This window comes from Nematostella vectensis, chromosome 7 (assembly GCF_932526225.1).
Source record: "Nematostella vectensis chromosome 7, jaNemVect1.1, whole genome shotgun sequence".
NCBI lineage: Eukaryota > Metazoa > Cnidaria > Anthozoa > Actiniaria > Edwardsiidae > Nematostella > Nematostella vectensis.
In genome coordinates, this window is record NC_064040.1 from 13,068,949 (window position 1) to 13,082,682 (window position 13,734).

A 13,734-nucleotide genomic window follows, 5' to 3' on the forward strand; every position below is an offset into this window, starting at 1 on the left:
GCAACACCTAGGCAACATAAGAACGCCTGGAAGAATTTCACATTTTCAAGAAATTTCATGTATCAATCTTTCCTTCGGAGATTTTATTATGTTACCTAGAAACTTCAGATTTTCTATCAGCAATGGGATTAATTTAAATTGTTTTTATGTTCAGACTGGAAGTTTACTGCGTCAGAATATTTTGCTTAAGCCGCCGTAAAAGAGTTTGGAGGGCAACTACCCGTTAAAGTTCAAAGCTTGAAATCACGGTTGTTTTAAACAACAGAAGCGAAATTGTGATGAGAGAGACAGCTTCTCATTTAGACAGCATGGAAGCGGTGCATCTGGGGTAAACAATTTTGGTTTAGGATTTTTGAAACTCATTCATTTTGTGATCGTTCTTGTTGTTTTAAAACGCCACTATTGCTCCTCTCAAATCACCCAAAACATTGTCCTCGTTTGCTCCTAGTACAATACAAACAAAATATTAACTGTAAAACTTAACTAAATCTTATTTATTTTGTTTAATTGTAAACCTAACCAATTATATCTATCTCAGCACCAAATTTTTCAAGAACGCTCCAAAAAAGAGTGAAAGTAGATAAAGAAGATAAAAGAAGTGAAAAAAGAAGTGAATTTACGTATTGTGAGAAATGAGAATTGAAAAAAAAGAAGCAGTAAGAATTTAAAAGAAATGAATGTACGTTTTGTCTGTTTGTTGATTGCTCAAAATTACAGGGTATAGGTCAAGTTTTCCTTGTGTCGTTGTGTCCTTGACTGTTTATCATTGCATTCCAGGTATAGTCACCATCCATTTGGAGTGTTTGTGATCTCTCTAATTGGTTTAGCAGTATGGATCCTTGGATATAGGCTTATAAAGGTAGATCATCATGCTGATATTGATAGTAAGACACAACAAACCATTTAAAGAAGTTTGATCAACCACAAATAAAGTCCAATACATTATTGACAATATTTAATTGAAAATATCTTGGTTACTTGCTTGAATTAGCTGATGAAAATCGATGCTTTGTGTGACTCGGCATTGAGCGGGAGCATAAAATGGCGGCGTGATTGGCCTTCTTTAAGGACACATGAAGTCAAGGTCAAACACAACTTTACCTAGCCACCATGCTCCAATAGTGGTACCATTTTCTCAATCTACAAGTTTATGCTACCTGTAGAAAAAGTGGACAGTTACTTTGTATCATGTTGATAAAAATAGGCTTTTGGTAACTGGAGTTTCATGCATTTTGATACCACACCTTGGGCAAAATAAATACTGGGCTTATATTAATGGCTTATATGAATTATTTTTCTTGTTTGATTTGTAATTTGAAGAAAAGAATACTTTCACTAGCTATTATTTGAGAATACAGTAAGCTACTATTATATCACATTGTTTAGATGTGCACAGACAACTTTCACATGCTATTGTTATAATACTACTAAACACAGTCTTTATGTACACAGGCTGTTTAGGTAACACTAGGTTTATCCTATTTCCACAGGCTATTGTTATTGCGGCAGCATTTATTATGAGTGGATGGGCATTTTACACTTTCTCCCCACATGTCATTGACACCGATGTCTGCTGCAGTCCTGGTACCAACCAAGAAGGTATTGATGATTTGCTTAGTAGATAAAAAGTTTGAAAATTTTGATTGACAGTTGGTCAAATTGGGCTGACAAGATTGGTTTTGATATGTAATTGCTTGAATAATGTAAGCCCCGTGTCATATCAGACCCTTCCTCACATAAGTGCCTTTCATAGAGAAAAAATAAGCTCCTTCCCTTAATAATAATTTAAATAATTTTATTATATATATAGTGCTAAATTCTGTGCCTATATGAGCATCTACTGTATATGAGCTAAAGCACCTCACCTAAACATGTTGCACACGACAGCCTTCAATGACAACCATTTTAAGATTGAAAGCCTTTTTTGTCATTTTTAGAAAATATTTACTTGTTTGCTGTTATGAAATAGCCTGCATATATCCAGTAAACACAAGCTTAACCATCGGATACCAGATGCATGCAAGCTATTATGAAAAACCATTTTCTATCTAGAGATTTAATTTTTATCATAAATGACTTTCCCAAATAAGCACCTTGCCTTGCACATAAAAAAATAAATAAGCACCCCCAAAAGCTTATGGAGCAGTAACCCTAGATACAGTACATTAGATTGACATGTTGATTGACATTGTTGAGTGACTGACTTTGATTTCTCTACAGTGCGTATTGCTGCAAGCATTATTGTTGGCCTCCTGGCCGGAGCTCTTGCATGCTATGTGTACAAAGTTGGTGTTTTTTGCCTGGGGGCTTTGTTAGGACTGGTAGGCATGAACCTTTTTTGTATTGCAAGAACATGTTATCCTGATTGTTTTACTTAACTAACCATTCCATTGGTTTCATTTCAGGTATTATCCATTGCAATGACTGCTTTTCTTCTCACTAAACAATTAAAAAGGTATAAAACTGGCTACTACTGTACTGTGCTACAGTAACATATGCTTCTTTCAAGCATTTCTCAATGTTGTACTTGTCCACAGTTTTGGATACTTGGATTTTGTATTTTAGTTTGTTTATATCTAAAGATGCAAGTTAGCTAGTAAACTGCTTAAAAGCAAAGAAAGGGAAAGTTCTTCTAGCAGAGTACTGAGTCATTAAAAGTCATTAAAATTAGTATTATTTTTTAGTCAATAAAAAAACATGTATTTAGTATTAAGGAATGTATCAAATAAGGGCTTCACCTTATGAGGAAAATATTGAATGATAAGCATTTACCCCAAATATGTGCCTTACCTTTGCAAATAATAGACACATGATTGTCATTGCCGTTGTCATTGTCATCATCATCATCATCATCGTCATCATCATTGTTATTTTTATTGTTAATTTTTGTGTTCCAGTCCATTAGCCTATTATGGGATCTATACTGGAGCAGCAATAGTGACAGGAATATTGGCTATTATACTGGAAAAGATATTTGTCATTGTTGCAACGTCTGTCATTGGCTCATTGGCATTCTTGTATGGTATGTTTCTTTTCATGTTCTAAACATCACTACATGTGGTTGGGCCCAAACCTCACACAAGCTGTGTGAGTGTGGGACATAGTGGCCAAGCAGTGATTTAGACCCTATTTAGGACATGAGCGTTTTCTCAGTTTAAAAAATCCATGGGTTTCTCTACACCCAAGAAATTATAAGCAAAGTTGTTTTAAACCTTAACAAACCACATCACACAAAGTATGTGTTGGTACATGTAAGATCTGTCTGAGGACTTTCTTAGTTTGTTTCTCATCTATGTTTTGTTTTATTTTCTTACTGTATTTTTTCCTCTGATGGCAGGGGTGGATTTTCTAGCCAAGACCACTTTTACAGCAGTAATGACTGATGTGTTCTCACATCTGAGAGATGGCCTTTTTGAAGCCATTGAGATACCCTCTCAAGTTCAGCTCCACTTCTCTGCCCCTTTAACATCAAGGAGTAAGTGGAAAATGGGTCTCTATAGTAATCTATTAATACAGATGGCTCAGGTTTACCAATGTTGTTTTTTTCTGGTTATACATGTTAAGCAATGCTGCTCAAACTAGTTTTGCAGGTTTGGCAATGTTGTTTTATCTGGTTTTACAGGTTTAGCATTGTTGTTTTTATCTTGTTTTACAGGCTTAGCAATGTTGTTAGGCTGGCTTCTCATGTCCATAGTGGGAGTCATCTTACAATACATGTACACTGCCCAGGAGATTGAGAAACAGTTGATGATAAAGAGTTGCACTTGTGATAAACCCGACTGCGAGCTGGAAGATAGTATAGCCGTACACAGACTTCTTCTCAAGCCAGCAAAGATAAAGACAGTTGCACATGAGTACGGGAAAGCTCAGAGGATCAGTAACAGATGACCAGCCGACATGATGGGAGATGAAGAAACGCAATGCTGAGGCCAGATGTTTTGGACCTTTATATCTGACACTGTTTTCACTGTAGCGTCATAAACCATTTGACTGCACACAGCATAGAATTAACGGTGGTATGATTGACTACGCGCTATTCCTAGACGAGAAATGGATTTTAATTCTCGGCGGTTGCGCAACAACGATACCGCATACCGCATGATGAACCATCTGTGTCTTGGAATGGACAAGAAAAGCGGCAACACGCCTTGCTAATGAAGCAGTAAAAATCCTGGGTTTTTGTAATATAGAAATAAACAGGGGGAGATTTTCTATGCTGTCACCAACTAAACTATAAAATAAAATAATCAACGAGAAGTTGCTGGTAAGTGTATACGATTTCAGTATATAAGTAAAGAAAATAAATGTTAAAAAGAAATAGACTTGGCAGACGTTTCGAGGTTACCACTACTTCATCAGTGTCTATTGGCAAATAGGGTGTTTTAGATACGCGACGCCTGCAAGATGACGCCGCACACGTTTTATCGTGCGCGCACGCGATTTCTGCTGGCATCGCGTCCTGCAGAGGACTTGAAAAAGCATGGAATACCGTCCTGGCGCCCGTTTCTCGTAACCCCCGAAAAGTTTCCGAGAAAGTTGCCCGAAAAGTCACCCGAGAAGTTTTCGGGACCCGAGAAAGTCACCCGAGAAGTTTTCGGGACCCGAGAAAGTTGCCCGAAAAGTCACCCGAGAAGTTTTCGGGACCCGAGAAAGTCACCCGAGAAGTTTTCGGGGCCCGAGAAAGTTGCCCGAAAAGTCACCCGATAAGTTTTCGGGACCCGAGAAAGTTGCCCGAAAAGTCACCCGAGAAGTTTCCGGGAACCGAGAAAGTTGCCCGAAAAGTCACCCGAGAAGTTTCCGGGACCCGAGAAAGTTGCCCGAAAAGTCACCCGAGAAGTTTCCGGAACCCGAGAAAGTTGCCCGAAAAGTCACCCGAGAAGTTTCCGGGACCCTAGAAAGTTGCCCGAAAAGTCACCCGAGAAGTTTTCGGGACCCGAGAAAGTCACCCGAGAAGTTTTCGGGACCCGAGAAAGTTGCCCGAAAAGTCACCCGAGAAGTTTCCGGGACCCGAGAAAGTTGCCCGAAAAGTTACCCGAGAAGTTTTCGGGACCCGAGAAAGTCACCCGAGAAGTTTTCGGGACCCGAGAAAGTCACCCGAGAAGTTTTCGGGACCCGAGAAAGTTGCCCGAAAAGTCACCCGAGAAGTTTCCGGGACCCGAGAAAGTTGCCCGAAAAGTTACCCGAGAAGTTTTCGGGACCCGAGAAAGTCACCCGAGAAGTTTTCGGGACCCGAGAAAGTCACCCGAGAAGTTTTCGGGACCCGAGAAAGTTGCCCGAAAAGTCACCCGAGAAGTTTCCGGGACCCGAGAAAGTTGCCCGAAAAGTTACCCGAGAAGTTTTCGGGACCCGAGAAAGTCACCCGAGAAGTTTTCGGGACCCGAGAAAGTTGCCCGAAAAGTCACCCGAGAAGTTTTCGGGACCCGAGAAAGTCACCCGAGAAGTTTTCGGGACCCGAGAAAGTTGCCCGAAAAGTCACCCGAGAAGTTTTCGGGACCCGAGAAAGTCACCCGAGAAGTTTCCGGGACCCGAGAAAGTTGCCCGAAAAGTCACCCGAAAAGTTTTCGGGACCCGAGAAAGTCACCCGAGAAGTTTTCGGTACCCGAGAAAGTTGCCCGAAAAGTCACCCGAGAAGTTTTCGGGACCCGAGAAAGTCACCCGAGAAGTTTTCGGGACCCGAGAAAGTTGCCCGAAAAGTCACCCGAAAAGTTTTCGGGACCCGAGAAAGTTGCCCGAAAAGTCACCCGAGAAGTTTCCGGGACCCGAGAAAGTTGCCCGAAAAGTCACCCGAGAAGTTTCCGGGACCCGAGAAAGTTGCCCGAAAAGTCACCCGAGAAGTTTCCGGGACCCGAGAAAGTTGCCCGAAAAGTCACCCGAGAAGTTTTCGGGACCCGAGAAAGTTGCCCGAAAAGTCACCCGAGAAGTTTTCGGGACCCGAGAAAGTTGCCCGAAAAGTCACCCGATAAGTTTTCGGGACCCGAGAAAGTTGCCCGAAAAGTCACCCGAGAAGTTTCCGGGACCCGAGAAAGTTGCCCGAAAAGTCACCCGAGAAGTTTCCGGGACCCGAGAAAGTTGCCCGAAAAGTCACCCGAGAAGTTTTCGGGACCCGAGAAAGTTGCCCGAAAAGTCACCCGAGAAGTTTCCGGGACCCGAGAAAGTTGCCCGAAAAGTCACCCGAGAAGTTTTCGGGACCCGAGAAAGTCACCCGAGAAGTTTTCGGGACCCGAGAAAGTTGCCCGAAAAGTCACCCGAGAAGTTTCCGGGACCCGAGAAAGTTGCCCGAAAAGTCACCCGAGAAGTTTCCGGGACCCGAGAAAGTTGCCCGAAAAGTCACCCGAGAAGTTTCCGGGACCCGAGAAAGTTGCCCGAAAAGTCTCTGGGAGTTTCGAGAATCAGGCTCCTAACGCGACGCTGGCAACAAATGCGCGTGGGCGCAAAAGAACGTGCGCGAGGTCGCGTCCTCCTCCTTGCCGGCGTCGAGAAATTGCTTATGGAAACACCGAAAAATTCTTCTGCACCACATTTAAAAAAATGCTCTGCCCACAAAGAATTTCATTCTTTAACACAACCAAAATTGATAGGCACGTACACAAAAGCTTGCATAAACACTAAAATTGCTTGCGCGCACCCAAAAAAACATCGCTTGCGCACACACAAAGAAAATTGCTTCGGCGCACACGCAAATTAGCTTGCGAACACAATTGATTGCTTATTAAATGACGTTTATTTTTACGGCATAAAACCAAGCGTATCCTTAATTGCAATCGTGATTAGAAATTAGAAAGGCCCGAGTCTGGGCCTTTCTAATTGTTTACTTTATGTCTCCGAGTCTGCTGTTCTATAAGACCATTTGAGAGTCTTTTTATAGAAATGACAAATACAGCCATTTTCGTCCAGCCTCGTATCTGCTTCTGCAGCAAAATGTCCCCAAATTTCCTTAATCAATACTAGGAATTTATATCAAACGAAAAGCATGGGCTGAATTAGAACTATGGCTTGTTGATCTGCAGGATTTTATGTGGATATCAGGACGAATTTAGGAGATCTTTAGGAGAACATGACAAATAACACAACTCAAGAAATCCTCGACCGACTGGTTTACAACAAGTAAGATATTTTATAACTAATAAATCACATACACAAAATAGATAACAGTAACCATATTAGAGCTAAGCAAGGCTAGGGATTTATTCTGTGAATGATTCTGATATATTTTGATATTTTCATTTACGATTTCGTACAATCCCGAAAACATATTCTAGCTATTTAAATATAACCCCGTTAAATCAACTGGTTATCTCTCTATCTCTAACCAAGGTACTTTGATCAAGTCTTCGATATTTCTTTGTTGTAGCAGTAGTGGTTTTTTCCTGGATTCCGTCCTGCGTATTGAACTAAAGTAAAAGCACACTATTAGCATTACGATATTCTAGAAGGAATTCTCCAGTTCGTCAATGTTCGTCAGTAGAAGTGTTTGAAAAGCTACAAGTAAGTTTTTAGCGTCCTTCAGTTTACTGTTATTCAATGAAAACACGGGCTATTTTGAAACATAAGAAAAGAAACATTCTAGTAAATATTTCTATCATTGTGATTGCATGACAGAGGAAGCGGTTAATACGTGACCACCTGTTGCGTGACTTGTTGATCTCACACGTTGACACTGAGTACAATCTGACCACCAGGAAGCGAGAACCAAAACAGTCACAGCAATGATTATACCGCGTGACCCTAATGGAGTTGCTTTGCCGCGGTACTAAGGTCCTTGCACGGTAGTTTTGTTTTATAAATACATGGAGGTCCTATTGTACTAAAGTGTTGTTGTGTTTAGACACCCTTTAAGTGTGAATAGTCCCGAGTAGATAGCGAAAAACTCCCCCCATACTCTTACACCACTAAAGTCTTCATGCTTGTCTTTCTAATCTTGTTGTGTTTAGACACCCTTTAAGTATGAATAGTCCCGAGTAGATAGCGAAAAACACCCCCCATACTCTTATGCCACTAAAGTCTTCATGCTTGTCTTTCTAATCTTATTGTGTTTAGACACCCTTTAAGTATGAATAGTCCCGAGTAGATAGCGAAAAACACCCCACATACTCTTACACCACTAAAGTCTTCATGCTTGTCTTTCTAATCTTGTTGTGTTTAGACCCCCTTTAAGTGTGAATAGTCCCGAGTAGATAGCGAAAAACACCCCCCATACTCTTACACCACTTAAGTCTTCATGCTTGTCTTTCTAATCTTGTTGTGTTTAGACCCCCTTTAAGTGTGAATAGTCCCGAGTAGATAGCGAAAAACACCCCCCCATACTCTTACACCACTAAAGTCTTCATGTTGTGTTTAGGTTTCCTTTGACTACAATTGTCCCGATTTGATAGCGAATCCCCCTCCCCCTACACATTACACCAATGTCTTCTAATCTTGTTGTGTCAAGGCACCCTTTAAGTGTGAATAGGACCAAATTAATAGAAACAATCCTGTCTTACTAATCTTGTTGCGTTTAGACACCCTTTGAGTGTGTTTCTAATCTTGTTGTGTTTAGACACCCTTTGAGTGTGTTTCTAATCTTGTTGCGTTTAAGGCCTGGCTAAACTAGACGACATGTCGAGCGCGACATGTAGCGTGCGACATGTCTCCTAAATGTTTCCTAGTCTAGCGCGACACGAAAATGTTTGTCAACTATCCGAAAACATTTCTTTGTCGCTTCTACAAGATTTGGCGCGCGCTATAATATCTCTTTGGGTGGCTAAACTAAGAGACATGTCGCGCTCGACATTTCGCCTAGTTTAGCTAGGCCTTTAGACACCCTTTGACCCTTTGGCTTCTAATCCTGTTGCGTTTAGACACCCTTTGAGTGTGACGGTGGTCGAACTGATCGCACTTCTCGGAGTAGTGGTGTGGGCCGCTGGATACCGCCTAGTTAAGGTGAGTATCAGCGAACAGCACCTGCCGCCATCTGTAGTCCGTTAGAGGTACAAGAGAAACCCCGGTTTAAAACAGGGGTGTCCTTATAAACGAGGTTCCATTGTATGGAGAGAGCTTTGCAAGCAACATATTAACGGGGTTCCACTGTATGAGGAACCATGTGATTAACCTTTTAAGGTTATTAAAATAATCTTACGTTGTTCCTACTTGTCCAGCCTTGCATGTTTCTGGCGGGATTCACGCTCGCGTTTCTTGTCTTCTACGCCGTCAGCCCTATGATCTTCAGGACTAGCGTATGCTGTGGCGCGCACGGAATAGGCTGGGGTGAGTGATCGGGGTGGATATAATTCATTACTTAAAGGGGGTAGACCTAGTAACATATTTTACCACACACCAGTTGGAGGCATACATCCAATAAAAGGGACTGTAGTGTTTTCCTATGCCCTCCAAGGAGAACTTCAAATTCAGATCATTTTTACCAATTTGAGGAATTAGGATTCGTTGGGGGGCATGCATGCAAGAGAAAAATTCCATATGGTAGGTTTTGCATTTGACCCTCCCCCTATAGATCCGCTTCTAGTGATAGTTAACTGTGCGCATACGTGGTGAAGGAAGCTGCGTGCGTATATCTGCAATTTGCATCTTTGTAAGACGACACAACACAAGTCCTTTTAAGGAAAAAGAAGCTTTGTACTGTGCAAGGTGTGGATAGGTATTGCGCTTGCAATTTAGGCATAACTGTCTAACCGTTTCAGGCATAACTGTCTAACTGATTCAGACATAAATGTCTAACCGATTCAGGAATAACTGTCTAAACGATTATTTTTACTGAAAAGCGATCAAATGAAAATGCAACCAGTCCAAAGAAGACTTGCTGCTGTTCTTGGCGGGCCTAGAAACTGTTAAAGCAGTGGCTAACCATTCGCCTTTTTTCTGATATAATCTTTGCATTAAAAATACCTCCTACAAGCGCTGTTCTGTTCCTTTCTGTCTCCAGTTCACCTCCTAGTAAGTGTAATCATCGGGCTGTTTGGTGGCTTTCTGGGCTTCAGGCTCTACCGACTAGGCGTATTTACTATCGGAGAGTGTCTGGGCATGGTATGTATCAAAAACATGTTTGTTTTTGTATGTATCTCTTATGAAATATGGCATGTACCATAACACCCCTCCCCTCCTCCCCACACCCCCCACCCCGACCGCACATTTCACGGTGACTTCTTAATAATAATTTTTTTTTTCTTGTATCTTTGCATGTTTTACATACTGTTTATGGACTGTTTATGCCCAATTTCAGATTGTTGCGCTGGTCGTACTAAGCTCACCACTCAAAACGTACTTTAGAACGTAAGTTGACTATGGATGCTATGCGCAATACTTGTTGAAATAATCTGGAGAACTCGGCACCAAATGGCGGGGGGGGGGGGGGGGGCTCGAAATGGACCTAATTGTTCTGAGGGAGGGGAGAGTGAGTTTTCTGATAAAATTCTGACCACCCCCGAAAGAACATTTTTTTATGCCTTTGCAGTATCTCCACGAGAAGTTTATTGTCGGATTTAGCTAGAATACAAGTCTGACTTATGGATTAACCCTATTCAGACCGGGCTCTTTGGGGCTTCCTCTGACCGGGGGGGGGGGGGGGGGGGGGGGGGCTCTTTCGGCCCATCCGTAACTTTTGAACCATTGGAGCTATTATGACCAAATTTTCAAAGAATCATTATCTGACAAAGAGGAACAAAATGGTGTATTGTGTTGCCATAACAACACAATATGACGTCATTATGACGTCGTTTAAGGACATATGGTTATAAATCGCCTATTTTTCGAAACCTTTGTAAAGAACATCCAAAATCCAAATAAGTTATTATAAACAGTTTGTATACAATAAGCAACCGATATTCTTTAAAAATGTCTTTGTGAAAAACACTACCCCTCCCCCCCCCTAAAATAGAGATGTAAAATTGTGTGTTTATTCAAAACTTGGTATAAAACGTTGATATGATATGGATTTACGTTGAGCACGTCGTATTAATAGTTGATCTTAACGACTTAAAGCGTTTTGTCTAATTTTCATTGAACCTATGTCTCAAAACCTGGTTGCTATGGTTACCAGGGTACACATATCAAAATTTTGTTTACACCAAACTGATCCCAGATAAATTTTGGGAAAAGTCATCAAATTTCATTGCTCTAGCCCTACTAGTTCAAAATTTATTACAGATCAAAGGTGCTGGGGGCCTCAAAAGCCCCCCCCCCCCCCCCGGTCTGAATAGGGTTAATGACATACTAGAGTGATCTAGCTTATGCTTTATAGTTTTGTCTACAAATAGCACGTTTATTGAAAAACGAAAGTGGACTTTCGGCCGTTGTGGGGGAGGGGGGGGACGTTTGCACCCTCCCTGGGCACGGGCCTGAAATGCGCATGCGTCTCTTTCTGGCGCATTCATGTTTTATGGCAACTGGGTTGTATGGCGATTGCGTTGTATAGATGTCCAATGTCTGTGATCTCATGTAGCGATGTCACACATTCATGTTTTATGGCAACTGGGTTGTATGGCGATTGCGTTGTATAGATGTCCAATGTCTGTGATCTCATGTAGCGATGTCACACATGCGTGTTTTATGGCAACTGGGTTGTATGGCGATTGCGTTGTATAGATGTCCAATGTCTGTGATCTCATGTAGCGATGTCACACATGCGTGTTTTATGACGACTGTGTTCTATTTATGATAAATGTGTCTAATCCCTCGTTTTAGCGATGTCGCACATACATTCTGTATCACGACTATGTTCTATAGAGTCTAGTTGAGTCTGCGATCTCTCGTAGGGATACATCGTACGCCTGTTTTATGGCAGCTGTGTCCGTGGCGTTTGGAAGCCTTGCGCACTTCTATGAAAAGCCTATAGTTGTACTTTCCACTGTGGTATCCGGTTCCCTCGCATTTTTTTATGGTGAGTTTATTCAAGACTACTATACTGGACTCAATTTGCATCGGCTTCTGTAAGCGCTTCCTTTATCTTCTTTATTAACGCCACTCGTAAATCGCGCGCCCTGATTGGTCAAAGGTCCATGTGTTATTATTAGAGGATACACGCACGCTTGGTGTCAGCATGTGCGCGTGCTCCCCAAAACTAGATTGTTACGTAAGAAAATATTGTAATTTTTGTATAAAAGAAATAGATAGGTACTTCATGTTTGCACTTCTTCGATGTGTCTCACCCTAGTTTTCGGTACCAAGGGCTAGATTACTTCCTGCGCACGAGTTTTTCGGTGACGGTGGAGCACCTCCTACTGCGTATTAGGGACGTGGTCGAAGAAGAGGTCAAGAGCGAATACAGCAACTGGATGTACCGTCCTCATATCCCAGACCACCTTGCGGTCAAGCTCACACACAACGGTAAGTACAACAGCCGGGCCTGTTATGAGGGGGAGGGGAGAGGTAGCGCAGGTATGAAGCAAGGGTATGCAGTATAGATGACTTTTGAATCTGACCATTGCCATACCATTTATCACAGAAAGATAATTTCAAAACCTCATTCTTTGTTTTGTATTTTCCCCGACAGCCTTTCCAGTGTTTGTTGCGTGGGGAATAAGCGTTGCCATAGGGATGATCGTGCAGTACCGCGTGACAGCCAATAAGGAGCGAGAGAAAGACGTCTTTTCTTGGTGTAACTGCTGCGACAGGCCTAGACCCGACAAATGAATAAAAGTCTCCTTATACAATAATAACTAGAAGAGGGGAGGAGGGGGGGGGGGGGTGCAAACAACAGAGTGGTAGCCAAGGGGTTGGACGGTGCATGATTTTTGTTGAATCTTTTGTAGGGATTGTGTTTTAAGCACTAGGGGAGGGAGGAGGAAAAGGAAGAGGGGGAGGTCTCGAGTTAAGGTACTGACAACCCCTGGGGAGGATAGGGGGGATATGCGAATGTCTCAAGAAAATTAAAGAAACATAAATAATCATTAAGAGTTCGTCTATCTATCTTCTCATGACCAGCCTAGCCCTCTTCTCACCAATCCCACATGACGGGCCTCGCCCTCTTCTCACTCATCGCACATGACGAGCCTCGCCCTCTTCTCATTCATCCCACATGACGAGCCTCGCCCTCTTCTCACTCATCCCACATGACGAGCCTCGCCCTCTTCTCACTCATTCCACATGACGAGCCTCGCCCTCTTCTTACTCGTTCGCGTGACGAGCCTCGCACTCTACTTACTCATTCCAATAGCGAGCCTCGCCGTCTTATCACTCATCCAACATGACAAGCCTCGCCCTCTACTTACTCATTCCAATAGCGAGCCTCGCCTTCTCATCACTCTTCCCACATGACCAGCCTAGCCCTCTTCTCACTCATTTCACATGACCAGCCTAGCCCTCTTCTCACTCATCGCACATGACGAGCCTCGCCCTCTTCTCAATCATCGCACATGACGAGCCTCGCCTTCTTACCACTCTTCCCACATGACGAGCCTCGCCCTCTTCTCATTCATCCCACATGACGGGCATCGCCCTCTTCTCACTCATCCCACATGACGAGCCTCGCCCTCTTCTCGCTCATTTCACGTGACGAGCCTCGCCCTCTTCCCACTCATTCCACGTGACGAGCCTCGCCCTCTTATCACTCATCGCACATGACGAGCCTCGTCCTCTTCTCACTCATCGCACATGACGAGCCTCGCCCTTTTCTCACTCATTTCACATGACGAGCCTCGCCCTTTTCTCACTCATCGCACATGACGGGCCTCGCCTTCTTATCACTCATTCCATATGACGAGCCTCGCCTTCTTATCACTCATCCCACATGACGAGCCTCGCTGT

At 42.8% G+C, this 13,734-nt stretch overlaps 2 protein-coding genes across 3 annotated transcripts; both read left to right on the forward strand.

Annotated features, from left to right (window-relative positions):
• The first annotated feature begins 17 nt into the window (after nucleotides 1-17).
• On the forward strand, nucleotides 18-4,318 carry LOC5508212 (transmembrane protein 198). The gene is made up of 8 exons (XM_001628756.3): nucleotides 18-328; nucleotides 778-859; nucleotides 1,491-1,599; nucleotides 2,221-2,321; nucleotides 2,406-2,455; nucleotides 2,898-3,022; nucleotides 3,338-3,475; nucleotides 3,656-4,318. The coding sequence occupies exons 1-8, from the start codon at nucleotides 279-281 to the stop codon at nucleotides 3,886-3,888; spliced, it is 888 nt and encodes a 295-aa protein (XP_001628806.2). The 5' UTR covers nucleotides 18-278; the 3' UTR covers nucleotides 3,889-4,318.
• Nucleotides 4,319-6,691: 2,373 nt separating this feature from the next.
• On the forward strand, nucleotides 6,692-12,878 carry LOC116615405 (transmembrane 7 superfamily member 3). Of its 2 annotated transcripts, none has more exons than XM_048730038.1 (8): nucleotides 6,692-7,104; nucleotides 8,838-8,919; nucleotides 9,135-9,243; nucleotides 9,917-10,017; nucleotides 10,214-10,263; nucleotides 11,745-11,869; nucleotides 12,157-12,315; nucleotides 12,482-12,878. In XM_048730038.1, the coding sequence occupies exons 1-8, from the start codon at nucleotides 7,055-7,057 to the stop codon at nucleotides 12,619-12,621; spliced, it is 816 nt and encodes a 271-aa protein (XP_048585995.1). In that variant the 5' UTR covers nucleotides 6,692-7,054; the 3' UTR covers nucleotides 12,622-12,878. The 2 variants fall into 2 exon arrangements, with proteins under 2 accessions (XP_048585995.1, XP_048585996.1); XM_048730039.1 differs by lacking the exon at nucleotides 6,692-7,104 and adding an exon at nucleotides 7,143-7,485.
• Nucleotides 12,879-13,734: the final 856 nt, after the last annotated feature.

Bases quoted from the DNA above. Each gene is read 5' to 3' on its own strand.
- LOC5508212 (XM_001628756.3), top strand. From the start codon at position 279: ATGAGAGAGACAGCTTCTCATTTAGACAGCATGGAAGCGGTGCATCTG. The intron at 1,600-2,220 runs GTATTGATGATT...ATTTCTCTACAG, and splicing joins TCCTGGTACCAACCAAGAAG to TGCGTATTGCTGCAAGCATT. The intron at 2,456-2,897 runs GTATAAAACTGG...TTTGTGTTCCAG, and splicing joins CTCACTAAACAATTAAAAAG to TCCATTAGCCTATTATGGGA.
- LOC116615405 (XM_048730038.1), top strand. From the start codon at position 7,055: ATGACAAATAACACAACTCAAGAAATCCTCGACCGACTGGTTTACAAC. The intron at 7,105-8,837 runs GTAAGATATTTT...TGTTGCGTTTAG, and splicing joins GACCGACTGGTTTACAACAA to ACACCCTTTGAGTGTGACGG. The intron at 10,264-11,744 runs GTAAGTTGACTA...GATCTCTCGTAG, and splicing joins CTCAAAACGTACTTTAGAAC to GGATACATCGTACGCCTGTT.